The sequence below is a fragment of the Lipotes vexillifer genome, unplaced genomic scaffold (assembly GCF_000442215.2).
Source record: "Lipotes vexillifer unplaced genomic scaffold, Lipotes_vexillifer_v1.1 scaffold496, whole genome shotgun sequence".
Taxonomy (NCBI): domain Eukaryota; kingdom Metazoa; phylum Chordata; class Mammalia; order Artiodactyla; family Lipotidae; genus Lipotes; species Lipotes vexillifer.
In genome coordinates, this window is record NW_006786690.1 from 6,331,494 (window position 1) to 6,358,713 (window position 27,220).

Genomic DNA, 27,220 nt, shown 5'->3' on the forward strand with positions numbered 1-27,220 from the left:
GGGAGAGGCCACAGCAGTGAGAGGCCCGCATACGCAAAAAAAAAAAAAAAAAAGAAATGAAATGTCCAGGCTCATATTAATTAACCGTCCATTGTAGACAGTGCAGTCTCTTGTTCAACAGAGAGCACTGGACTCATTCATTTCTCCTTCTGTAGAAAAATCTAAGGTGCTTGTGACGTGTCTAAACCAAGCACAGCGTGAAGCTCAATTCTTCAGCAGACCTCTGTATAGAAAGGGCAAGCAAAACAAAACAAACCAGAATAAAAAACAAAAGAAAGGGCAAGCAAGTGGATTTCTACACAGAGAAGCTTCCAGCAGGGATCACAGGGTTCCATGTTAGGGGTAGGGGATTAAGAGGTACAAACTATTATGTATAAAATAAATAAGCAAAAAGGGTATATTGTACAACACAGGAAATATAGACAATATTCTGTAATAACTATAAACTGAATATAACCTTTAAAAATTGTGACTCACTATGTTGTACAACTTATATAATATTGTACATCAACTATACTGCAATAAAAAATTTTTAAAATAGACACAAAAAAAGAAAAGGTGGAAGCAAATTTAAAAAATAAAATAAAATAAAGCATTTTGAGGGAATTCCCTGGCAGCCCAGCAGTTAGCACTCTGAGATTTCACTGCCGAGGGTCCCTTCTCAGGGTAGAGATATAGCCTTGTTGTGTGGGCCCCAGGGACTGCCTTTCGTAGGGATCACGGCCCTGATTCCACTGTCCTCATCTGTCCTCCTGAGAAGGAAGTCTTCCACGGTGGTACCATGTCTCAGGTCTCAGGGGAATCATCCTGAGTTTCTCCCATAATGGTATCCCACGCAGGTGAATTCAGGGATATGGCATATGCTTTTCTGCTAAAATATCTGTTTATACTGCAGATTTAATATTCTGTCTGGGAGTAGTCTCACTCATTCAGAGAATATTTGTTAAACATCCAAGGCAGCCTTTACTATGCTCAGCCACAAGAATTAGAGGAGAATGGAAGGGGTTGCTGGAGAGGCCACAGGATTCTTTTCTGGTATACACTCTGCTCTGTGGCATCCTGTGTCTTCATTGTACCCTTTTCCCTCCAGGCAGCAAGACTGTATGTATAGTTTTGATAAAGTGCATAATAGTCCTAAGAAGCATCACTTAACCTTACCCCAAAGGACATGGGGGCGAAAAAGGCTGATGCTAATATAAAAATGGAAAAAGACAAGACTTAAAAAAGAGAACTGTTGAGGGCTGTTTGACCTTCCCTCGTGGACCATGTCCTTTGGCACCATTTCAATGCTCTTTGTCTCCTCCTGGCAGGAGACAGACACGTTTTCCCAGGGCAGCAGCATCCTTTATCCACAGACCATTTCAGAAATGTTATCTGTAAATTGCCAGCAGAGGTGGAAGGGGTTTTTGCTAAAACTGTTGACAGAGCAAAGCTGCTGCCAGATCAAAATCCAGCTACTTGGAACTCCTGGGCTGTAGTTTTTAGAGGTTAGAATCTGACAACGGTGGGCAGAGAGTGAGATTTCATTGGGAAGAAGTGTCTCTGTTTTGCCTGGGCAGGGTGGATGCAAATGTGGTGGTGATGGATTGTGGAGGTGTGGTGTTGTTGAGACGTTCAGACAGTCTGTGGTTTATGCAGTCCGGTAAGTTTGCTGCCCTGCGGTGATTATTCAAAGTACAAATATGGCTATGTCACCTGCTGCTTAAAATCCTTCACAGGCTCTTTGCCCTTGTCCATTGCTCTCAGGATAAAGCCTAAGCTCCTTAGCCTGGCAGAGAAGGTGCTTCACTCTTTGGACCTAGCATCTTTCTTGCTGTCCCCCTTCCCTGCCCTTTGTGGTCCAGCAATACCGAATTACTCGCAGTTGTCCCAAGCATCATGCTGATCCCTCTGTCTTAATTTACCTCTTTGAAAGAATCCCCATTCATACTTGAGGTCACCTCCTCCAGGAAGCCTTCTTTGACCTTTCCTAGACTGGGCTAGATGCCCCTTCTCTGTCTCCCCTTCTAAACAGTCAGTTCTGTAAGGACAGGGATTGTGATTTTTAAACCTTAGATCCCCTAGCACCCAGCATGGGGCCTGCTGGATCTCCAGCCCTCCCAAGGGGGTGGAGAGAGGAAGGGGCTGGGCTATCTTTCAAACTCGAAATCACATGACTCACTCCACCTTCCCAGGGGTGAGCCAGAGGAGAAACCAGAAGGAAACAACAGGAATGTCAAATAGCTCACTCCCCGCCCCCAACAGAACCAACTGCTGTGTTTGCTCTCCAGAATTTACACTATATTATTGCTAAATGAACCTCCTTTCTACAAGCTTCTTTCTTTTATTCTTTCTGTTTTTTTTTTTTAAATTAAAAAGTCTTTTAAATAGAAGTAATATGCATCCTTGGTTTAAAAAAACACTAACAGTATATAGAGATGGGCTCATCATGAAAAGCAAACCGTCTCCTGTTCCAACTCCCTCTAAGCCCAGAGGCATGCTATTTTACTCCTTTGGCTATTTCTTCTATGATTTCCTTCAGTTCTCTACTATCTCCTGATCTGGCAGACTGAGCTATTTAAGGCACAAAGCTGACCATGTCACCCCACCCCACCCCATCTGAAACTGATAGCTGCCCTTTGGAATAAGGTCAACTCCTTAACAGGGCCAACCAGGCCTGCTTCTTCTGGTCCTCCTGTCGCCCTTACCCACTTTTCTGTTTTCTTCTTTCCTGTCTATGTACATTTTCAATTTTTACATTTTTACAGTGACACCCCCTCCGCCCCCACAACCATGGGGAATCCCCTCCCCTTGACTGTGGGCTGGACTTTAGTGACTTCTTCTAAGGAATAGAATTTGGCAAAAGTGATGGGATGTCACCTCCATGGTTAGGTTACCAAAAGACTCTGGCATCTGTCTTGCTCCCTCTTTTGCTCTCTTGCTTGCTTCTTCTGAGGGAAGCCAGCTGCTGTGTTGTAAACTGTCCTGTAGAGAGGTCCAAGTGACAAGGAACTAAATGGTAACAGCAACAGCCCATAGGAATCCTGCCAACAACCACACCTGTGAGCACTGAAGTGGCTTCCCCAGTCAAGCCTTTGGATGAGCCTGCAGCCCCAGCTGACACCTTAACTACAGCCTTGTATGAAACCTTGAGATGACCTAGATTAGCCCAGAGTCCTGACCTGCAGGAACTGTGTGATAATAAATTTTTGTTGTCCCAAGCTGCTAAATTTTGGAATAATTTGTTACACAGCAATAGGTAACTAACACAATCATTATGTCATTTTTCCCCCTGTTCAGTCATAGAACAGGAAACAGGTTTTTAATTGCCCCTTGCTTAACTTCCCCTTCCCATACCCCCTCAAAAACTATTAACAGACTAGGTGTTCCTTCCATGCCTGTTTCCGTGCTCATATAATTGTATAAAAAATACTGTGTGTGTGTGACTTATTAGGCCATTCCATTATTTATTCTTTTTTTTTTTTTTTTTTTGGTTTCCCAACCGCTCCGCGGCACGTGGGATCCTCCCGGACCGCGGCATGAACAGCATTGAACAGCATTTTCTGGCTTCATTTCTGACACAGGTACCCAAAGTACCCCTGGCATCCGTCAATCATAGTTGTGCCCTCTTCCCTCCCAAAAGGAAATCCTAAAGAATCTTGTAGCTTACATAAGCAATTAGCAGCAGCTGGCAAGAGCCACAGAAATATACATGCTTCTATTGGAATATGTCCATGGGAATCTGGGACTCAGCCTTAGGGTTCTAAAAAACACAGCCCTGAACAATAGAGCACATGCTGCTCTGAAATCACAGCCCTCAGAACAGTGGGACTGCAAAATGAAAGTGCTTTTAAACAAACATCCCAGCTTCTCTGCAGCCAAATGAGTGTCATTCTTCCAAGGGGACATTGTTCAAATAATTTCTGGAATCCTTCTTTGCAAATTGCCTTCCCCAGAGTCTGTTTCCAAGAAGCATAAGAACACTGGGCTTCGTCCTCCAGACAGTCCTCATTCTTTGACCCTCCCCAAACTGCATTCCCTAATGGGCTGACCCTTCTTGTGCCCTGGCTGAAATATCCCCTCCTCAGGGCTGCTCTGCCCCATTCTCAGGCAAGCTCCACTCCTCCTGTGACTTGCCGCTGGAGCACTTTCTTCCCCTTTGGTGGCCCTAGAATCATTTAGATGTTGCTTCCCACAGGTAGACAGAACCCTGTGAGGGCAGGGATTTTATGTCTTATTTACTATTGTATCCCCAGGGTCAGGTCCCAGCCCTGCAACACAGTAGGCACTCAATAAACAATTGTTAAATGAATGTAAAAGCCTGTTTGCAAAAATCAAATCCATCATCAGAGGACCCAAATTTGTCACCCTTAATAAAAGGAACAGCTGGCATGTATCAAGAGCTTACTGAGGACCCAGCACTGGGCTCTCAATAGGGCATTATTTCCTTTGATCCACACGACAATGCTGCATGCTGGGAACTGTCATCCCTGATTTACAGATGAGGAAATTGAGACTCAGAGCAATGAAATCGCTTGCCCAAAGCCACACAGTTTGGAGGCTGTTCAACTCTGAAGTTCAAACTTTTAACCATCGTGCTATACCATTTTTTTCTTGTTAAATAGAAAAAAAAAATGTTTTGGAAATTTAAAAAATACAGACATGTACAAAGGAAAAAAACCACTAATCTAGACTCCCATCAAGCAGAAGTTTTTGTTTGTTTGTTTGTTTGTTTGCGGTACGCGGGCCTATCACTGTTGTGGCCTCTCCCGTTGCAGAGCACAGGCTCCGGACACGCAGCCCCAGCGGCCATGGCTCACGGGCCCAGCCGCTCCGCGGCATGCGGGATCCTCCCGGACCGGGGCACGAACCCGTGTCCCCTGCATCTGCAGGCGGACTCTCAACCACTGCGCCACCAGGGAAGCCCCAAGCAGAAGTTTAACTGATGTTAACATCTTGGCCTATTTCCTTTCACCTTCCTTTCTTTTTCTTTCTCCACTCCTCTTTATTGAGAACATTCAGAAGAGTGTGCTGGAGGCCGCAGCAGCCATTTCTAAAGAAAGGCAGGGTGGAGTTTTGCATCATGCAGCAATGTCGGAAATACTTTCCTGTATTTCCTGGTTACTGCTCCCAGGATGGCAGCAGGTAGGTCTGGGTGTGTAATGGAAAAGCCAGTCTTAACGGACAGTAACCCCTGAAGATGCTCTGATCTCAGTAGAAAGGACTCCCAGAGAAGGGGTGAATTACCTGTCTACTTCCTGTGCCCCCAACAACTTGCTTGCCTGGGAAAGAGGAAATCTACACCTTATTTGTACCCCAGCCACCAAAGCTCACCCCAAGGCCAGCTCCTCCAGGGAGGACACCCAGAGCTGTCAGCCCCCTTTACAGGGCCAGCCTAGCTCCTTCCCTTATTCAGTCCTCACCTCCCTAATAGTACCAACAGACAGTTGACCCTGACCCTCCTGACTCCCCAGAAGGCAGCATGCCCCCCGCAACTATGCCCACCCTGCACTTGGTACCCGCCTGGACCACAGTGTGTATTTCTGTGCATTAGTCCTGTTTATACCTCTCTCTCCCCGTCAGACTGCAAGTTTCTCAAGGGCAGAGACTGTTTCTTATACATCTTTCTCTCTGCAGTATTTGGCACATAAAAGAGACTCAGTAAATAAGGGCAGCCAGACATCAGCTGTGGGAGAATGGAAAAAACACTCAGAGTCAGACAGACCTGGCTCAAATTCCAGATCTGCCACATCACAGTGCGTAGCAAAGAGCAGGCACTGTTTCTAGACCATAGTGGGAGTTACAGGACCTGGATTCTGGTTTGAATTTTGCTGCAGTCCTAAAGCAAGTTACTCAACCAGGGCCCTCATCTGTAAGAAGGGGGAGATAGCTACTTTGCTGAGTTGTCCAGTACTTTAAATACAAAATAATCCACGCAAAAGTACTTGACACAGAGTAGGTCCTCATAGAGACCTTTCTATGCTGTCTAGACAAACTCACGCCTCCCGCTTTATACTTGGGGGTGACAGCATCCAGTGCCCGGGTCTAACGGAGCCCAGAACGACTCTAGAAATGGCCGTTGGCAGTAAGATCCAGCCCAGCGGCCTCCCATCTGGAGGAGGCAGGGGCAAGAAGCCTAAAAACTCAGCTCTCCACACCAGCTACACAGGTCCAAGCTGCCTGTTTCCTCTCCCAGAAGAATCCAGGTCTTTCTATAAAGACGAATCACCCTGCCCCTCCTAAGAGCTACAGCAAGGATTGAGACAGAGCAAAACGTGCTCTCCCGAATCAGTATGTTCTGTAATGTTTATAATTAGAAAAGTCGCTCAGAGAAGGATAGAACCTTAGATAGGATAGAACCAAGCAGGATAGCACAGACTTGGCTGGAATTTGAAAGAGGGCCCACAGGAAGGAAGAGAGGGACGGGGTGCTCTGAGTCCTAGGGGAGACCAGGAGGGTTGCAAGGAGGGGCTGTGGCCCAGGCTGGAGGGAAACCCTGTATCACTTCAGTAGAAACCCCAGTGCTTGAGTGTAATTTGGAAAAGTCATCTCTGCCCAGTGCCTGTGGGGTTGGGGACCACTAGGCAGGCGTCCCCAGGTCTGTGAGTACATCTTCATGAAGTTCTCTGGGTGGCTGTCCCCTTAAGCACGTGTGGGAACCCAGGGTCTCCCAGGCGGTGGGTGTTCCCCGTCCCTCACTGGATCTTCTGCAGGTCCTCAGGCCCAAAGGAGGCAGGCAGCAGCTCCTGGACTGTCCTGACAACATACGTGCCATCCGGCTTGGTCATGTAGACAGCCCAGTCAGTGCCAAACTGGAAAAGAGACAAAGCCAGTGTGAGGGAAGCAGTGTGGCCAAGGGGTGAGGGCTGAGTGCTGACCTGGGTTTGAATCTGGCTCTACCTCTTACTGTCTAACATGCCTCTCTGTACCTCGGTTTTCTCACCTGTAAAATGGGAATGACAATAATCATACCTGGTGCATAGAGCTTGAGGGAGGAGCCCATGAAAGATGGCACATTAAGTAGTTGCACGTTGCTTGCACGTTGGGCAATCAATGCTCCATTCTCTGATTAAGGACTCACCCAGGGCTTTACAAGAACAATATCTAACCCCTGGGGCCAGATCCCCTCCTGCTGTGAAAAAGAACAACTAATACCTGCTTCCCTTAGAGCCTCTTGATAAGTCCTGACAACCAGGAGAGGTGGCATGCCTGCCTCATCACACACCCGACATGGAACAGGCAGGATTTCGCCATCTACCCTTTGAGGGAGGGGGATATTATCCCCATTTTACTGATGAGGAAACTGAGGTTTTGCAGGGTAACATCAGGAAAGCAGAGCTTTAGCCCAAATCTGTGTCCCCATCTTTCTCTTACATAACAGGAGTTACCACTTGCTGGCTGTGTGATGTGGGGCAAATGATTAAACTCTTTGGGTCTCTGTGTGTGTCTTGATCTGTGAAGTGGTTTTAGAGACAAAAGACTTATTAGGCAGGAAGATAGGTGTCCTAGGTGGAGAGTTAAATCAGCTGTGGTGTAATGGAGAGAGTCCTGGAGTTGGAGTTAACAGCCCGAGGCTCTGCCCGGTCAGTGCTGAGTCCTGGAGGTGCCTGCACGCAGTGTCTGGCACGTAGTAAATACTCCATCAATGGAAGCCATTCCTACTGATGACTTGTGCTTCCTACTGACCGCTCAGCTTTGCCGCCTGCTGTTCACGCTTCAGTCTGAATCACCAACTTATTACCAGGCACAATCCATCTCTGGCTTTTTATTTTATTTTACTTTATTATTATCTTTTTAAAGTTTAATTTTATTTATGTTTTTATACAGCAGGTTCTTATTAGTTATCCATTTTATACATATTAGTGTATACATGTCAATCCCAATCTCACAATTCATCCCCCCCACCCCAACCACCCCCGCCACTTTCCCCCCTTGGCGTCCATACATTTGTTCTCTACATCTGTGTCTCTATTTCTGCCCTGCAAACCGGTTCATCTGTACCATATTTCTAGGTTCCACATATATGCGTTAATATACGATATTTGTTTTTCTCTTTCTGACTTACTTCACTCTATGACAGTCTCTAGATCCATCCGTGTCTCTACAAATGACCCCATTTCGTTCCTTTTTCTGGCTTTTTAAAATTAATGTTTTAAGGAAGGAAATTTTTCTGCTTGGCTGGCTCTGCCTGAGGGTATGGGCGAGAGTTGAGTGGAGGTGAGTTTAAGCACCAGGCCCCTGGCCCCCAAGCTTCAGCTCTTATTATTTGCATCTTGGTTTCAGTTTTGCCACTCCCTCCTTCAGCTTTTCCATTCCCCATTCTCTCATCTGCCAGCATCTAATCTGTTTGGAGAAAACAGCAATGAGCAATTAGACTGAGGCAGGGCCTCGGAAGTCAGGGAGTTCGCATTCTGATGTGCTTTCCTTATGTGGCCTTGGACATGCCACGGTGCTGGGCAGCCATTTGTGCCCCTCTAACGGGAGATGAAGTGCCTGTTGTGAATTCAGTGCCTTCGTGGTGGCATTTTTCATCTGGATTTGGGACATGAGTTCTGCTAATTGTGCCTGATTTGCAAGGCAAGAAGCAGCAGGAGGACGGAGATATTTGCATGTTCGAGAGATGCTTTGAAACCCCCAAGGCACAAAAGCAAAACTGAAGCCAGCCCTACTTCCCCCCATTTCAGACAGCTCCCAGAGCAGAAGCCCCCATGGAACAAGCAGGTCCTATTCTGCAAAGCATCATTATATCTCCACTGGGGCCGAAAATAATTTGTTCCATTTATAGGACCGTAAAGGCAGGGAGGCTTCCGCGGGGAGCGTGGGCTTTGCAGTCATCCTGAACTGCGGTGAATGCCAGCTCGCCACTGACCGGCTGCATGTCCTTCAGCAGGTCGTTTCACTTCTCTGAGAAATGGGGATAATGACCCACACTTCTCTCCAGGTGGGGGGTGGAGATTAAATGAGATGCTGTATTTACAGGGGCCAATGACGTCACATCAGAGCCCAAGGGCGTGGGGATTCTTTAAACTGGTGGCTTTGGCCTCTGGGGACTCTGGAGGACACAGTCCCCTTTGCGAGTCCACCAAAGCCACGGACATCCCCCCTCCCCCAATGTACGTTTACACATCAAAAACTTCACTGAGCCCAGATTCAGAAGCCATGACCAAATCCACCCCTTTGTGTTTATGATGGAAGAAACTGAAGTCTTCCACCAAGAAGATCTTTGTAAAAAGTACATCAGATCCTTTAAGTCCCCTCTTAAAAACAACCAGTGAATTCCCTTTATTCTTTTCTGCCCCCAACTTTTGTTTCAATGTCGTAAAATCATTTTAACCATTTTTAAGTGTACGATTCAGTTCTCTTTATTCTTGGAATAAAACATACCCTCCATTCGTGGCCTACTGCGTGATTGGCCCCTGCCCACCCCTCTGACTTCACCTCCTATCACCACGCACCCCAACCCCTGCCCCCGTGTTCTAGCCTCTTTGTCCTTCATACGACTCATCCAACTCACCAAGTATATGGGTGTTACACTTGCTGCTTCCTCTGCCTGGAAATCTCTAGGCCTTGGTCTGCCTCATCTTTTCTCATTATTTATATCTCTGCTCAAATGCCGTCTTCCAAGAGAGGCCCTTCCTGGCCATCTAAAGCAGGGGGTTGGCAAACTTTTTTCCATAAAGGGCCAGGTAGTCAACAGTTTAGGCCTTGCGGGCCATAACGTCCATGTTGTAACTCCTCATCTCTCCTGTTGTAGGACCAAAGCAGCCAGAGACAACGTGTGAGTGAGTGGGCGTGCCTGCTTGCCAATAAAACTTTATTTACAGTAACTAGCAGCAGTCTGGATTTGCCCCTGGGCTGTAGTTTGCTGCTCTGACACTGACCTAGAGTCAGCTGCCCCTTCTGTCACTCTCGACTCCTTTTTTTCTGCATTCTTTTCTCTGTAGCCCTCATCCCGCTCAGAAACTCTACTGTTGATTTATTTTGCTCCTTGTTTGTCTGTCTCCTGCACTAGACTATAAAGTCTGCGAGCGCTGGGCCTGGCCTGTCTTTTCACTGCTGTCTCCCCAGAGCAAGGTCAATGCCCAGCACAGAGCAGATGCTCAGTAAGTATTTGTTGAATGAAAGAATAATTTCCAGTGATTCACGCAAGCTTGGGAAGGCCTTAGGAATCAGCCAACTCAGCAAGCAGGACAGTTGCTGCGTCTCCTCGCTGGCAGCTTGGCTCAGCTCCCAAGGCCTGGGGAAGAGCAGGGAGGCATCCGTTCCAGAAAAAAAGCGAAGCTGCTTACCTCTCTCATGACCTGCCGGCAGGCCCCACATGGGGAGATAAAATCATCTTGCAAGTCACTGCGAAAGCAGAGAATCAAACACGGATCAGTCTCTTCGGAGGCCAGAGGACAATTGCTAAAATTCAGGCCCCAAGTCCTGCCCGCCTCCAGATTAAGTCAAATCCAACCAGGCAGTTCCTGGTTCACAGGTGTGCTGCGTCCTAGAGGCTAAGAAGCACACAGAGCTTTCTGCACTTGCAAGAGGCAAGGCCATGGGCAGGACCATTACTTTCATCAGTGAGTTCAGTAAACGTTTAGTGAGCACTTACTCTCACCAGCGCCCCAGGGACACAGAGGTTAAGGAGAATTTGTCTCTGGCCTTCAGGAGATTGCTCAGCCCAGTGGGTGACATAGAAAACTAGATGAGTTATCACTTCAAACAAAATGCAGTAAGAATGCATGGTAACTAGGAGACCCTCCCTGACTAGGGAGGGAGAGAGAATATTTTATGGTGGAGGTGGCATTTGGCCCGGTCCTTGGAGGAAGTGTAGAGTTCATACGTCACCATTAGTGAGCACCTGTTCTGCCCCAAGCTCTTTACCACGCACTCGATAGACATTATTTCATTTAATTCTCAGTATAACCTGAGTGTCAGAATGACCATTTCACCTTCAAGAACGTATATTCAGTGAGATGAAGTAACAGAGTGCTACTCTGAAGCTCTGGGGTTTTCTGTGCTGCAGGCAAGGGATGTAGTATGTGCAAAGGCCCTGAGACATATGTGAGTCAATGAGAAAACTGGGTTCCCTGCATCGGAGAAAGCCAGAGAAGAGAAGCCTACAGCCAAGGGGTTGTCTCTGAGAGTGAAGGCACCTGAAGGCAGTCCTCCAGCCCTGAGCAGGACAAAGGATGGTGTTTAAAGAAAGAGTAAACTGTAAGAGCCTTCAAGCCTGATGAAGCACCAGAGGTTAAGCCAGTGGCCACCATCACCCTTGCTCTTCTGAGACCCACAGCTCTGTGATACCTCTGGACAATTACAGGACTTAAAATTTGGTTCTTGATCAGCTCTTCCTTTTGCTAACTACGTGTGACTTTGACCAAGTCATTTTAACCCATGCAAGGGTCATTTCTTTGCCTATAAAATGTGGGGAGTAATGTCATCCACTTTGTAGGAATGCTTAGAAGATAAAATGAGATCAGGTGTGCAAAGGCCTTGGTAAACTTTAGAATGCTATACACACATTGTTATCGCCTCTGCTAATCACTGGCACTCTTCCTTCACATATATAAGCTCTGTCATAATTTTAGTACCTTGTCATATACAGTTTTATTACATACTGTGTGCTATATGTACTATTGTATAATTAATTTACCTTACTGTGTATTAACAATAATTATCATATTGTTTAATAGGTGCCTAGAATGTGCCAGGCATCCTCCGAAGTACTTTATAGTCATTATCACATGTCAATCGACAGACATTTATTTATTGAGCACCTACTATGCGCCAGGCACTGTCAGTGCTGGGGATACAGCAGTGAACAAACCAGGCAAAATTCACTCTTCTCAGGAGTTTTTGACTAGTGAGATGAGCCAGATAACCAACCAACCAATCAACCAACCAGTCAACCATGTATCAAGTGGAGACAGAGACAGATGCTATGCACTGAATAAAGCAGCTGAGGGGAGAGAGAGTGGAGGGGTGCTATTTTATTTAATCCCCATGACAACTCCCTTTTACATGTGGAGGTCCAGTCAAAGAAAGCTTCTGCTCATGGAAAGGTGTGTCCTCTCTGAATACACTCTCAGCTTCAGAGTGATCCCATGGGAACGTGAGAGGGTGGGGACCCCTGCCCAGGATGCACCCTGAGCCAGATTAACCCATCTGGTTACCAGGTGACTGATGTTGTAGCCAGAGCCTCTCATAAGCTCTTTGGAGGCCGGACTCTGTTATTTTTTATTTCATTGCACACATGTTGGCTCAGAGTTTGCTCTATGATAGGCAAGCATGGGAGGGAGCAACAAAGACCAATCAGAGAATCCCTGACTTCAAGGACCTTGCCATCTGGAAGGGAGATAAAATCTGCGTGCCAATGTCATAACTACAGGCAGACTGTGGTTAGGGTTACGGGAGAGCTGTTCTAAGTGAAAGTCAGCCTCCCTTCCATGGCCTAGAAGGCCCTGTATGATCTGACCCCTACCAAGCTCACCATTTCCTTTCCCAATCTTGTGACATGCATGGCTAACTGCCCAAGGGACAGCCCCTTGGAAAGGGTGACCTGCATTGGGGTTTTCAAGGTGGGGTATGAACATGCATTCCACTGGAATGTTGGATTTGGTCTCAGGTTCAACCACCAAAAGTCGCAAGATGGTACACCCTGGCAGCAGAGCTCGGAGAACTGGGAGACAGCCCAGTAGTAATGGCTTACGCTTACACTGCACTTCTCTGGGCCAGGCACTGTGCTAAGGGCCATATGTAGACTAACTCATTTAACCCCTTATAAGGCAGGAACTATGTAGGTACTCTTAGCATCTACATGTTAAAGGTCATGAAAGGTGAAAGGTCACAGAGCTGGTAAGCAGGGTTTGAACCCAGGATCTGTCTACTCTGCCTTTGGTAGCTCTGCAGCTTCGCAGAAGTAATAGTGGTAATGTTAAAACAATAGCTTTCGGGCTTCCCTGGTGGCGCAGTGCTTGGGAGTCCGCCTGCCGATGCAGGGGACGCGGGTTCGTGCCCCGTTTCGGGAGGGTCCCGCGTGCCGCGGTGCGGCTGGGCCCGTGAGCCATGGCCGCTGGGCCTGCGCGTCCGGAGCCTGTGCTCCGCGAATGGGAGAGGCCGCAACAGTGAGAGGCCCGCATAACGCAAGAAAAAACAAAAACAAAAACAAAAAAAACCCAATAGCTTTCACTTGTTGCGTATATACCCCGAGTCCTCCCAGCAGCCCAGTGGGTGGGCGCCGCTCTCCTCCACTCTGCAGAAGAGCTGGGCTCGGCTTCTTGGAGCCTGTGCCCAAGGTCAGTAGTGGAGAAGCGTTTGAAACCAGGTCTCACTAACCCGGGAGCCTGGGCCCCTAAGCATGATTCAACATTCCAGCCAAGAGAAAGAATGAAAAGCCGGGGAGAAGCATCCCAGAAGGGCCCTGGGTGCCCGGGGGCCTTTTCTGCCTTTTTCCCTTTCTCCCTCTCCGCTGCCCTTCGCCTCTCCCACCTTGTGCCGGGTGTTGACAGCTTCCTGTGGTTTGTGCTGACCTTAGCCACACACTGAAGCCAGCTTATCAGACTTGACAGGCTGGAAACCTATCGACTCTGATGATGACAGCTAGGACCCCAGCGGGGCAAGCTTCTCTCTCTGTCAGCAAAATCCCGCCGAGCTGTGCGCTTTCCACCTTACAGATCTCGAGGGGGGCTCTCTGAGACTATTCACACACATCAGTGTTAACAAGGGAGCCGGCACCTCCCCTTCACCCTCTAAATCCACACTCTCAATTTAACAAATCATTAGTGCAGTAATGACTGCTTTTCTGGCTCGGGAATGCTGGCGCAGGCTGAGTACCTGGACAGGAGCAGTTGGGTGCTGGAAAAATGCGTTTTTTGTGTAAACAAGGACATTTGCTAATCATCGCTAACGAAACTCAGTCACGTTTTTTTAAGACTAGATAATGACCAAGAGAAAAAGCCTTTCATCTGGAACATTCTAAACAGAGCAGGGCCACCTTGCCATTGTCCTTTTGTTGACTTTGGCCTCCGTTTCCCCAGAATATCATTATTTTCTTGGATCAGCTTTGAAATTGAGTCACCCCCACCCTCATTTTATAAAGTGTAATTCACATCCTGATCTCTGTTCGTTCGCACAAAATGTTCCCAGGGCGGCCTCATTTATTCCTCCCAAAGCCGGAGGGAAGCCAGGACAGACCTTGGTCACAGGGAGAGCTCTCAGAAGCTGAGGCCCTTCTCCAGAAGTGCATCCTTCGCTTCCGTTACTCAGGGAAGAAAACCTTCAATAATGTGGACCACCTTGGGGGCCAGACTGAGGCCAAATTTAGGATCTTATAAAAGAAATGGGGGGACTTCCCTGGTGTCACAATGGTTAAGACTCCACTCTCTCAATGCAGGGGGCCTGGGTTCGATCCCTGGTCAGGGAACTAGATCCCACACGCATGCCACAACTAAGAGTTCGCACGCTGTAACTAAGGGGCCTGCCTGCCACAACTAAGACCCAGCTCAACCAAATAAAAATACATAAATAAATAAATATTTTAAAAAAATAAAAAAGAAATGGGGGCTGGTTTCTGTCACACAGACACCATAGGCCTTGCTCTCAGCCCCTACATTTCTGCCAGAAAGGTCCTGCATCTCCACCACAATGAAGAGATCATTCACACCTAGTCCATGACCCATGCACCCGGATGTCCCTAAAGACCAACACTTGGTCAGCCTTGCAGTCTCTTTCTGGGTGGATTCAAAACTTCCCAAGTTCTTTTCCTTGCACCGTTACCTTGCTGTGAGAACTCTCTCTCATAGGCAATGCAACAGTACACAGAGAAGCAAGTGTAATGGGGTCCAAATTAACAAAAGAGCCCATTCACATGCTTTGAATCCTGAAGCCACTGAGTCTGGGTCCAGGGCCAGTAAGAACTCAACGAGTTCCCTTTGAAGGCACACACGTGGGAACTTGGATCATTATGCCTGGGGCCTGTAGAGAGAGTTAATAAGTGCTCTTATTCAGCCAGAACCTGGGCTGGAATCTGATCAGTTTAGACCATAGCCTGGGTTTGCCTGGGTGTCACCCCACCAGCTTGTCCTTTTATCCCGGCTCTTGCACCTAGAGGTGATTGATGCCACGTGAAGGAGCTGGCACAGTGAAGGGCGGATCTCAGTACCAGCTCAAGGAGAGCAGGGAAGAAGGTTTCCTTTCCTGGCACAGCATGGCACAGTGGAATGAGCCCTGGAGTCAGACTCTAGATATGTATCTGTCCCGGCTTCGCCACTAATTCCTAGGAAGGTTGCTCATCATCTCTGGGTCTCAGTTTCTTCAAATGTAAAATGGGTGTAGTGGCCAGGCAAGTCTATACCAGTGATTTTTAGGTCCCTCTAGCTTTGTTTCTATGCTGCCTTTCTATTGTATCTTATAGGGATTCTGTTGTGTTTTGCGCTATTATTAGAACAAGAGCACGCCTGCCTTTGTCTTAGAGTTGTCTTGCTTGTTTACCTGCTCTTCAGGCTCACCAAGGGCAGAGTCCATTTCTTATTTATCTTCTACCCTCAGCACTCAGCCCAGCCCTAGAGTGCCCCACACCATAGGAAGCGCAGTATAAATACATGTTAGGTGAATGAATGAATGGATGAATAACTGGTATGTGGTGGATGTTGGCTGAATAGATGAATGAATATTGCTGTGAGCAGCCTTTCCCACTCACCTGGAGATAGCAATTGCCCTGAACTCTTTGTACCCTTCTGAGATGGCCTTCTGGATGGCGGTTCGTTCAGCACAGACGCCCAGTGGGTAGCAGGCATTTTCTATGTTGCACCCTGAGAAGAGAGGAGAGACCAGTGCTATTTGCAGCAGAGCCACTTCCTGTTGCATGTGCAGAGTAAGAGGCTTACCCCATTCCAGTGCTGGGAGGGACCTGCTACTAGGAACAAGGTGCGGGCAAGGAGAGGGCAACTTGACCAGAAGCATTGGGAGACTCCGTGACCCACTGGTGCAGTGGTTTTTCCCAAGAACCTCCCACTCTCATCACTTATCTGATGCCTGCATTTCGAAGCACAGCCTGGAAGCAGGGGCAGCATCACAGGGCAGATTAACTCAGCCTCATCTCCCCATCAGAGGTCAGATCAGGGCCAAGGGAGATGCCAAGACTTAAGAAGATGAGCAGAGCCCCCCACCCTGGGTCTCAGAGACAGAAGCCACAGGGTGGGGTGCGGTGGTGATCCTGATTCAAAGATTGCACCTGAGTAAAAAAAATTTGTTTTTTTAAAATAATTTTTGGCCACGCAGCGCGGCGCGGCATGTGGGATCGTGATTCCCCGACCAGGGATTGAACTTGTGGCCCCTGCAGTGGAAGCGTGGAGTCTTAACCACTGGACCGACCGCCAGGGAAGTCTCCAAAATTTTTGGTGTGGATACCAGCTGTCAGAGTTCAACCAGGGTTCTCTGTGAGTTGTATTGCAAAACAAAACTGTCAAAACCAACAAACTAACAAACAAAAGCTCTCAAGCTTTGCAAAAGATGTTTGTGATTGCACAAAGGGATTCCACCCCAGGGGCGTTCTCTGGAGTGTTCCTGGGGACAATGGGCAAGGGCTGCTCCCAGGTGACAAAGCACTGGCATAGCCAGATTGGCTGACTAACAGACTCCACATTTTCAGGGAGGTGAGGCCATGAACCAATGGCCACAGGAGCTGGGCTTTCCCCTGACCATCAGGGTGTCATTTTCTGTACGTCACTCTTCATAGCTTGCCCTTCTCCCTGGGGCAGGATATTCATTGTTCCCCAGTATTCATTTTCTCCGTCTTCCTTTAAGTAATACAAGCGATTCCCATTCCCATATGGCTGATCACATGGCCACTCAGAGACTATATTTCCCAGCCTCCCTTGCAGCAGAGTACGGCCATGTGACTAAGTTTTGGCTAATGGGATGTGGCCCAAAGTGAGGTGGGAAACTTCTGGACCACATCTTTTGTAAAGAGACTGCTTGCCCTTTACTTCCTTTCTTTTCCCCTCCATAGGCTGGGTTGGGGTGGGACAGCTTTGACCACGTGCTTTATATTCATAGGGATGGAGAAGCAACGGCACAGAAGGAACCTGGGACCCTGGCCACAACTCCTGGAGCAGAGCTGAGTTGCCTACTTGCCCTGGACCAGCTGCCTACTCTGAATCATCATGTGAGAGAAAAAGAGAATTCTGTCAGGTATGAGTCATTGTATTTTGGAATATTTTTTTTATTTTTCATTATTTATTTGTTCATTTATGGCTGTGTTGGCTCTTCGTTTCTGTGCGAGGGCTTTCTCTAGTTGCGCAAGTGGGGGCCACTCATCGTGGTGCGCAGGCCTCTCACTATCGCGGCCTCTCTTGTTGAGGAGCACAGGCTCCAGACGCGCAGGCTGAGTAATTGTGGCTCACGGGCCCAGACGCTCCGCAGCATATGGGATCTTTCCAGACCAGGGCTCGAACCCGTGTCCCCTGCATCGGCAGGCAGATTCTCAACCACTGCGCCACCAGGGAAGCCCTTGGGATATTTTTGTTACAGTAATTTAACCTGTATCTAACTAAAACAGAAATTTGTGCTAAAAATAAGATGTAGCTTTGACCAAAAAAAAAAAAAAAAAGAAAAATCAAAAATATGTGGCCTTGACTTAGCAGTTGGGCAATGTGAAAGAAAATACAGATGTGGCAAGATGGAAAGCTGATGGCCCTTGCTACTCTGTGGCAGATTATTTGGTAAAACCCCACCCTGCAATAACCTGGAAGGCAAACCATGGTACACACTCTTAGGACTTTTCTACCTAGCAATGTGAATCAGCCCTGTAGCAAAGATCTGATTAAGGCTGTCATTTCCACCCAGTCATTGTTTCAGGTGCCTCAAGGTAGCCACCATTAAAATGAGGCAGCAGGGCTGGGCTGGGCAGGGAAGCCAGTTAGTAAAAAAGGGAGCTGGCGGGCTTAAGAACTATTGCACAGAAAGGATTCTTTGGGTGTGCTACTCCTGTATGAAAGTGGAAGCAAACAGACCAGAAGGTTTCTAAATTTTTGATAGATTTGGATAGCCAGAGAAACCCAAAGTCTGGCCTACAAAAGCCTGTGATTGTTCAATTCCTAAAGAAATCTGGGGCCCCCAAGACTCCACCATCAGAAGTAAGTTGAGAGAGCTGTGTGCCTCCAAGGAGAGCATTCTCTCTGACACCCACTTCAGAGGTAAGGCTGAGGAGGATAATGGTCAAGGAAGAAGGTCCCAGAGGGCAAAGCCAGGGGCCCCAGTGGGCAGTGGACAAGGCGGTCACCCCCAGGGCAGAAAGGGGAGGCAAGGTGTACCCCGGAACAGGGAGTTTTCACACTTCTTGCCCAGCAGGTCTGATAACTGCACGGACTGGTGGCCAACAGGTGTTCTGTTTTCCTAATGGGAGATTTGATGACTGTTAGCCTTTCCTGCTCCACGTTGTATATGGCCAGAGTGGGTGTGAAGTGGGGGGGCGGATGATTATTTTTTAGTTTTCAGGCCACTGGATTAGCAAGGCCACACCCGACCTGAGAAGGTGGGCTGTGCACCACCAAGGGATACTGCTTTTAGAGCGGGATGCAGTGACTGGGTGGACTTTGGGTTGTCACCCTCAGAAAGTTTATAAGTGGGTCCGTGTGGGAAGAAAGATGTACGGATACTTACAGGCCACAGGGGGGTCTTGTGGCAAAGACTAATTGTCCCCAGTGTTCACACTCTCAATAGAATCCATTGGAGTTTAGTTGGGCACATGCCTACCCAGCTGGAGACTATGTTTCCCAGCCCCCCTAGAAGCTTGGGGGTAGTCCTATAGGGTTAGCCAATGGGATGTGAGTGGAAGTGTTGGGTGAAACCTGACCCACACTGGACCAATCAGAGTTGAGCACCTGACCCACACTAGGCCAATCAGAGTTCTCCTCCGTGAGGGACCATCAGTCCCTCTCTAACACCAGGAGCTGGGCCTGGGCCCAGCTAGTTTCCCTTCTTTATGGAGAACACCAATAGGAGGCAATGAAATGGACAATCAGATGAGAGATGGTGGGAAGAGAGTCCGGCCTCCTGATGCCAGGTGCCCTTGAAGCCCAGAAACACTCCAGCTCTGCCACCATTTAGTTATAGGAACCAATGCACCCTCCTTTTGCCTAAAATAGTTTAAAAAGTAGTATTCCTATCATTTGCAACCCTACAGAAATCAGTTAATATAGTTGGGATACAGGACAGGGAGCCATCAGGGAGCTGCAACCATGAAAGGAGTGGTTGATATTTATCGACTGCCTACTTTGGCAAAGCATTTGTTCATCTTCACATGTGAGTTACTGTAGCCTGGATAAGTGGCCCCTAAATGCTCAGGCTCTCTGCTAGGTCAGTGAAAGTTAAATGAATGAGTCTTTCTTGCTCCCTACCTAGTCTCCCCAGACAGGTTCCTGACGCCTGCTGGAAATGGCTTCCTTTAAACATACGCTTGCCTGCTCATACCTGCCTGCCCCTCCCACCTTTGCCGACCTGTGACCTTGCTGCATTTGACTTCTGCCTCTCCCAGAAGCAGAAGAGCTGCTCCCCACTCCACTTCCCGTCTAGCAACCCGCCCACCCCTGCCTCATCCCTGCCTCAGGGACACTTTTCCCATTAGACGTGATTCACATAAATCTTGGGTTTTGCTGATGTGATATTAAAGCAAATTGCCAGACTGCAAAGGGCCCGGACTCTCAGGATGATTGCCTGTGTCGGCTTTTGAAGTTCACAATGACCTCATGTAGAGAACTCTTCCTTTACTGTGTGTAAAAACTTCAACGGGCCAGTTAAGGAGAGGGAGAGTTTGTTCTAGAAGGGAGTGCACTCACATACCCTACTGTTCAAATAGACTTTTGTAGAAAGATCCGGTAGGTTTTGTTCTGCCCTGGGACCCTTTGCCCTCCTGGCTCTGAGAATTTGGGAAAGGGACTGAACCTCCTTGAGGCTCAGAGTGCTCATTTGTAAAATGAAGATGACAGCACCTTCCTCGCAGGCCTCTAGTGAGAATGAGTTGAGATCACGCGTGTAAAGCAATGAGCACAAAGCCTGGCACAGAGTAAGCGTTCAGCAGCTGGAGCTGCTATTTTCTTTTTGCGGTGCGCGGGCCTCTCACTGCTGTGGCCTCTCCCCTTGCAGAGCACAGGCTCCGGACGCGCAGGCTCAGCGGCCACGGCTCACGGGCCCCAGCCGCTCCGCGGCATGTGGGATCCTCCCGGACCGGGGCACGAACCCGCGTCCCCCGCATCGGCAGGCGGACTCTCAACCGCTGCGCCACCAGGGAAGCCCTGGAGCTGCTGTTCTTAATTGCATGCAAGTCAAGGCTTTGGTGATGGAAGGCCTGTAGGACTGAGCTTCTGTTCCTTCCGGACAAGGTGTCACAGTGGCCCTCTCTCAGTCCTTCAGGCAACTTTGAAATTCTTTCCATGACTACAAGGCCCTCATAATTTGGTGCCAACCCGCCTACCTCCTGGACCTCAACTCCTTTTGCTCTCCAGCTGTTCCCCAAGTGCATACCTGCTGCAGGGCCTCTGCGCCGGCTGTTCTAACTGCTTGGAGGTCTCCTCCCCCATAAGCACATGGCTCACTCTACCCAGGTCTCTGCCCAAACGTCATCTCCTTGGAGAAGCCTTCCCTGATCACTCCATCTAAAATTGTTTCCCGCCCCCCTCACCTCCCACCCTCTTAATCCATTTATCTTGCTTAACAACACTTCACACTTTCCTGAAATGAATGTCTTTAATATCTAATTCCCCCATTATCCCCCAAGTAGAAATTCCTGAGGGCAGGGACTTTGTCTATACTGTACATTGCTGTATGCCCAGGGCCTGGAACAGCCAGTGTGCCCAGAGCCTAAAACAGTGAGGCCAGTGAGGCTCTCAGTTACTTATTATCGAAAGAGTGGAATTTCCCGCTTTAGTGCTAAATCTCTGAGATGCAAAGGAATAACTGTATGAGGGGCCTCTAGCAAGTTCAAGTGTAATTTCCGAGTCTTGCTTCTAAAAAACCAAAAAAAAAAAAAAAAAAAAGAGGAGGAGGAAGGGAGGAAGGAAACCCATAAACTGTTGATCCTGAAAGGCCAGACAATTTTGTTTTGCTTCCCTAAAGCCCAGAGCACAAAACGTCATGTATACAGGCAAACCAACTCCATTCCCTGTGTTCCCTTCACTGACTCTGAAACACACAGGAGAGACGGGCTGGGATGGCACCAAGTTAGAAATCCATAATTATAAGATTGGACCAGAAATAATACTATGACGATAGTGCTATTATTACTCATGGCTTTGTTTTAATCTTTTCTTTTATTGCTCTCCTTTTATCTGCCAGGCACTCATGGAGCACTTCATCTGCATTCTGTTGTTAACCTTTTTAATCACTGTGTAAGGCAGATCCTATTCTAATCCCATTTTACAGAGCGTAAGTCTGAGGTGGGGGTCAGGGAGTCAACTCACATCCTGGCATGACAGATACAAAGAAGTGTCTTTCTCTGTGGCATTTCAGTGAGGCCATGTTCTGAGGAGGTTTGTTGCTTAAGGCAGGGCTGGAGTCGGATGTCATCGAGACATCAGCCAGGAAAGAAATTCACAAGGAGGTGACTGGGACCCAGTCCCCCAGAGAAGAGAGCACTGCTGGAGAGCATGCCCCGCTCTCTGCGTCCGCTCTGCCTTCCAAGGGATCTTAAGATTCGAGCAGGGGTTCATCACACTCAAGCAAGTGGCCTCGGCATCTTCTGGAGGGCTTCTTAAAGATTTCTCAGCTCCACCCCTGGAGCTCCTGCTTTAGTAGTTCTGGTTGGAGCCCGTTAACTGGCACTTCTAACAAGTTCCCAGGAGGTGCTGAGGCTGTGGGTCTGGGACCACACGTGGGAATCACTGGACTAGAGAACTGTCACGTTCGCGTGCTTGAAGAAATACTCCACTCTCTCCATGTTCCTGCCTCTGCTGCAAATGCAACGCACAGTTTCACGAATGGATCCTATTTCAACTCAGCTTTAGAGACGAGGGATTTTAGTAAAGCTCATCTTTGTAATAAGCTGCTTTCGAGTGACAGTGCAGAGGACCAGTGGACGAAGCTGGGGTGGGGGGCACAGCGGGAGCGAGGCATGGAGGGTGGGCAGGGCTGTAAGGAGAGGAAGCTGGTTAGGGAAGCCTGCTTTGACTCACCTAGAAGTGCTATGGGTGGGGCTGGGAGCCTGCGTTGGGTCAACCGCTATGGAGCGGGGCCATATAGAGCTCCAAAGGGTGGTCCTGGGGGAGAAAGGGAGCCCGGGGAGGGAATCAGGGGTTGGTCAGGGGAAGACAGATGAAGGATTAGTTTAAAGGTTAAGCCAAGACGAGCCGAACTCAGCAATTAACCAGGATGTCCTTAAACGTTTTTTTTTGTTTGTTTTTTAACATGTTTTTTTTCCTCCCAAATTAATTACACGTGATCCAGAAAAGTGCTCCCACTGCCTCCCCGCCAAATGGCAATGAAACATATGGAGTGCTGCAATCCCTCTGTGGAAAGGGAGAGACAGACCGCCACTCCAAGAGCATGAGCTGAAGAAGAGAAACTCCCCCATCCCTTGGGTGATGTCCGCAGGGTGGTCCTCCATGAGCCTCCTCCAACGCCCTCCCACCCGGCAATCCACCATCACCGGCTGGGGGCCCCGGGCTGACTTCGTGCCCCCATCCCCGCGGTGTCCCATCTGAACTCTTCTCTCTGTGTCCTCACTGCCCCTTCCCCCAGCATCTCTTTCTTCTCCGGTGAGCTCCTCCTCTGTCTGTCGCTCTCCCCACAGCAGTGACAGAAGGTAATTGTTGTAGTTATTAACTACCATCCTGGTGGCCCAGCTGCGAGGGGCACAAGGCCCTGGCCGGGGTCAGGGGTAATAGAGGAAATAAGATCATTATTATGAGACTGTGACAGCAAAGCTCTCAGACTTGCTTTTGAATTGGACAGAACACCAGCTGCCTCTGAGGGTGCAAACTCCACGGAGGCTGCTCCTTTGTTCAGCTGGAGACAGTTACAGAACTGGGCAGACTTGGCCCGCTGTGAGTTGTAAACTCAGTGTCTAAGTTCAGCTGTGCCCTCTCTGCCTCCTAATCGTCTCTAATTCACCCCCGATGTCCTATCAGGTATCCTCTGGTTGTTCATGGTTCCTCCTCTCCAAGCCCTGCCTCACCGCCATCTACCCTCCCTTTCCTTCTATGTAAGGAGATCCAGGGATTCTGGTAAGTGCCCTCCATCTGTCCCCCCTCCTCAGCACAACTCTCTCTGCCCGCTTCTGTGTATCCACATATCCTCATGCAGCGAGGGGCAGCAGAAAGAGCAAGGAATTTGGAAGCAGATAAATCTGATCCTCAGTTATCTCATTCATAAAATGTGCGTTTGGCTCTTGGTTTGGTCTGCTTGGCATGTCCACAGTCCTTCTTGTGGCAATAGACCGACCCACCCTGCACTGAGAAGGAATATGTGTGTGAATCAGCTGGCCCCATCACGCCACCCCATCACGACAACCGTGATTGGCCCAGGGATGTGCATGTGATTGGAGATGGACCAATCAGAGCCCTTCCCTGGAATTTTTTCCATCTTGAGCTAGTGGGGAAGAGTTCTTTCCTCTCTGCTTTTAAGGCTGTAAGAATGTAAACTAGGGATGCCTGCACTCATGTTCCCTGATGCCTGGAGAAAGCCCACCTTTAGGATAAGAGAAAGAAACCAGCATCCAGAAGGCTAAAGAAGACATGGTGGCATTTGAGTTCCTGGATCCAGCTGTCCCTGAGGCAAGATCTACCCTTGCCCATTGTGGTTCTGGTTGGTTTCTTTGCATTGGCAACTCAAAGTGAGTTGCATTGGCAACTCAAAGCGCTCTGACTAATGCATGTGACACTCATTGTCTCCTCTCATGTGGTGGCTGTGAGATTACAAAAGGTCTTTCATAGAAGTGCTTAGAGAATGCTTAATCCATTGTAGTTATTAATATGGCTGTTGGTCCCTGCCCACCATGTCCCCAGCACAATCCAGCTCTGTCTCATCCTTTCCCTGGTCTCCGTGGCTGGAAATCCTAGAACCATGTTCCTTTCCTTTATTCTAATACTGCCCACCCTAGACCCAGTCCATTAGTCCTGTATAATCCCTCTCAGATCGTTCCTTGTTCTTTGTCCCGTCTGCCACTGTCCTAGGCCAAACCGCTCATTCACGCATTCAACGAACCTTAACTATAGGCCAGGCAACATGCTGTGAGTGAGTAAGACAGACACTGTCCCACTGACGCTCTTTCCTCTGTCCCAGTCTTCCTTGAGTACCTGTCAGACTCATTGTCCTCAAACCCCACTTTCCTGTTACTCTTCTTGTCTCCCTACTTGCTACCTCATCAAATCTCAGTGTCTCTTCCTGGCCTTCAGAAGTGCTCCACAATCTGCCTCCAAATCATCATCACCACCCCATTAACAGCAGAAGCAGCCGCCATTTGTGATATTCTTATTTTGGTCCAGAAACTGTGCTAAGCACTTTAGCTCCTTTAAAGGCATTAGCTCATTTAAAGCCTCACAACCGGGGGTGAAATTCAACATCTTTAATGACTAACGCAGCACAGGCATCAACAATCAGGGAGAACCGCCAGGCCAGAAACACCAGCTTTGTCCACAGCCGTCCTGAAAGGCCGGTATTGTGCTTCGGTTTACAGATGTGCAAGCTGAGACTCAGGAGGGTGAAGGGTCTTGCCCAGGGTCACACAGCTGAGAGACAGCAATGCCAGGATGCAAACCCAGGAGGCTTTAACTCCTCCAGGGCCTGTACCCCATCCCATAAGAACTCCATAAATGCCCACCGCATAACCCTTTTCCCGGTGACATCAGGTCCTTCCCTGCCCTTTAAATAGGCCACACTTCTGCTCACTTCATCCATTCTCTCCCACAATCATTGGTTGAAGCTCCCACTTTGAGCCATGGCCTGTGCAAGAGGAGGGGACCTCCGTGGGGGCAGGGACTGTCATTTCTGCTCACAGTGGTATCTCCAGCACCTGGTACATTACCTAGTAATTGGTGCTTGGCAAATATTTGTTGAATGAATAAATCAATGCAAGTATGGGGAGGGGCCCTCTCTGTACGCCATCTGGAGGGGACATGGAAGCGCTGGAAGGAATCAATGGCTGATTGCATGTTCAAGGCCCTGAGACATGGGGTTAGTGTGGATTGCAACGTTGTTTGAGGTGGTGGTTAATGTTTAATGCTCATCTGAGCCCCCGGGCCAGGACTGAATTTCCACATGACACTCAGAGATTCTTTATTCCCCACAGGAAAGCAAACTTGGGAGTCAGGGGAGCTCTGGGTTCCCATCTCAGCTTGTGATCTTGGGCATTTAACCTCTCTGAGCCTCAGTTTCCTTCTCTGCAAAGGGCTGATATAATAACTACCTTGAAAGACTGGAAAGGTTAGATGGATAACGTTGAGTCACGGTCCTTTCACATGGTAGCACACACTCAAGGTGTTGAAAGATGTTTAAGACCCAGGTGACTCGTGAAACCAGAAAGAACCACAAAAGACAAGAGATAAGAAGAACACCAAGGACCGCCCAGAGGGGCCACTATAGAGAGGGAGGTGTGGCTCCAAGCCAGACTCGCAGCTGAGCAGTGGTGGAGGCAGGGGCTCACACCTGGCTCGGGGCTGCTGGGGGTGTGGGTGTGGGTGTGGGTGGGGTTACCAATGAGAGGCACACAAGTGAGCCTCTGGTCCTTTAGCTGCTGCCCAGGCGGAAGGGGGACTCCTGGCAGCAGGGCTGGGGCTTCCCATCTAGGACTCTGGGCCAATTCTCATCTGCCCTGGGGGCAGGGCGGTGGTGGGAATGGGAGGGGGGAGGGGCACGGCTTCCCTGCCACCTCCACGCCCAGTTCCCCACTGTCCTAAAAGAGGATGTCCCTAAGCTTAGCACAAACAAGTCTGAATTTTTGTTCAAGTGAGCTTTTCTATAAAAACAACAAACCAAAGAAAAGGAGCTTAGGAACAGATTAGTGCCAACTCAGATTCCTGTCCCTCCCTCCCCAGGCCGGCACTCAGGGCTGGTTACCCAAACTCTGACTGCCTTCTTTCCCTTAAGACCCTCTGTAAGGCCCACACCCCACTAAGGAGTAACCCCTGGATTCCTCGATTTCACCCCCAGCCATCCCCCTGGATGGTAGGTGACAGGAAGAAAGCAGGGCTTGAGGGACCCTAGCACTGGTCACAGCAACCTGTGTGACCTTGAGCATGCCGTGTCACCTCCGGACCTCAGTTTCTTCACTGAAAAATGGGCATAACACCTGGCTCAGCGCGTGGGCGGTGAGGACTTGCCCGTAGCAGTGGAAGCCTTTGGAGGGTGCCAGACGTAGAGGAGGGCTCAAAGTGTTAACCTTCTCACTCCCAGCTCAGGGACTGCAGATGCTCTGCGTTTATGGCATCCCTTTCCTGCTTCCCCTTCCCACTTCCTTCCCCATCTCTCCTCAGCTTCCCAGTCCTCCAAGAACGGAAAGCCACTGGATTTGAGCAGAATATTCATCCTCACTGTCTGGGACAGCAAGCAGGGCAGGGGTGAGTGGCAGAGTTACAGGAGCGGCCCAGGGAAGAGGGGAGAGAGTGCCCCTCCTTCCGCCCTTCCTTCTTGTCCTCCCCTGGCCTCCCACCCAGGCTGCCATGGAGGGGGACCCCAAGGCACCGCCCTTACCGGAGAAGATCCTCCCGTCCCCGGTGAGGAGGGCGGCCCCCACGGGGAAGTGACTGTAGGGGCAGTAGGCGGACTTCTTGGCCTCCCGGCAGGAGAGCAGCAGCCGCTGGACGTGCTCGGGCTCCAGGGCGGGGCTGGGACTCTTCTGGGCCATGTCAGTCCCCTGGGGCCCGCGGAGGAGTGGAAGGGGAGCTCCCAGCCAGTGTGGGCTGGGCCCCACCACGACAGCAGCTCCTCCCCCGGGGTGTGTCCCTGCCTAGAGTCTCCCAGGTGCGTGCCTCTGGGGATGCTGGGCGGGGCCAGGTGAGGGAGAGGAGCCCCCCTTGGTTTGGGGACAGAGGGTGTGGTGTGTGTCCCAGTGTGGAAGGATGCCACTGTGTCCACGTGTGCTTCACACTCGCCCTTGGGGACCATTCCCACTGCTGACAGACTGGTGGGTGAGAGGGTCAGGGGATGGGTGCCACTGTGATCTCAGCTGGAGGGAATCTCTGAGATCATCTACTCAGGACGCCTCACTTTTTTTTGTTGTTGTTGGCAAAATAGACACTGGGCTGCTGGTAAAAGAAATGAGTTT

At 49.2% G+C, this 27,220-nt stretch overlaps 1 protein-coding gene across 1 annotated transcript; it reads right to left on the reverse strand.

The window, feature by feature from the left end:
• Window positions 1-6,674: 6,674 nt before the first annotated feature.
• On the reverse strand, window positions 6,675-26,847 carry CDA (cytidine deaminase). Its single transcript, XM_007459231.1, has 4 exons — window positions 26,647-26,847; window positions 15,665-15,776; window positions 10,269-10,326; window positions 6,675-6,791 (listed from the first exon to the last, which is right to left on the reverse strand). Exons 1-4 carry the CDS (start codon window positions 26,798-26,800, stop codon window positions 6,675-6,677), a joined length of 441 nt encoding a protein of 146 aa, XP_007459293.1. The 5' UTR covers window positions 26,801-26,847.
• Between the last annotated feature and the right edge of the window lie 373 nt (window positions 26,848-27,220).

What these genes read in the sequence shown, in the direction of transcription:
- CDA (XM_007459231.1), bottom strand. Translation starts at nt 26,800, where the DNA reads ATGGCCCAGAAGAGTCCCAGCCCCGCCCTGGAGCCCGAGCACGTCCAG. An exon ending in GGACGGGAGGATCTTCTCCG is followed by an intron (nt 15,777 to 26,646) that starts GTAAGGGCGGTG and finishes CTCTCTTCTCAG; the next exon opens with GGTGCAACATAGAAAATGCC. An exon ending in GCCGGCAGGTCATGAGAGAG is followed by an intron (nt 6,792 to 10,268) that starts GTAAGCAGCTTC and finishes TCTCTTTTCCAG; the next exon opens with TTTGGCACTGACTGGGCTGT.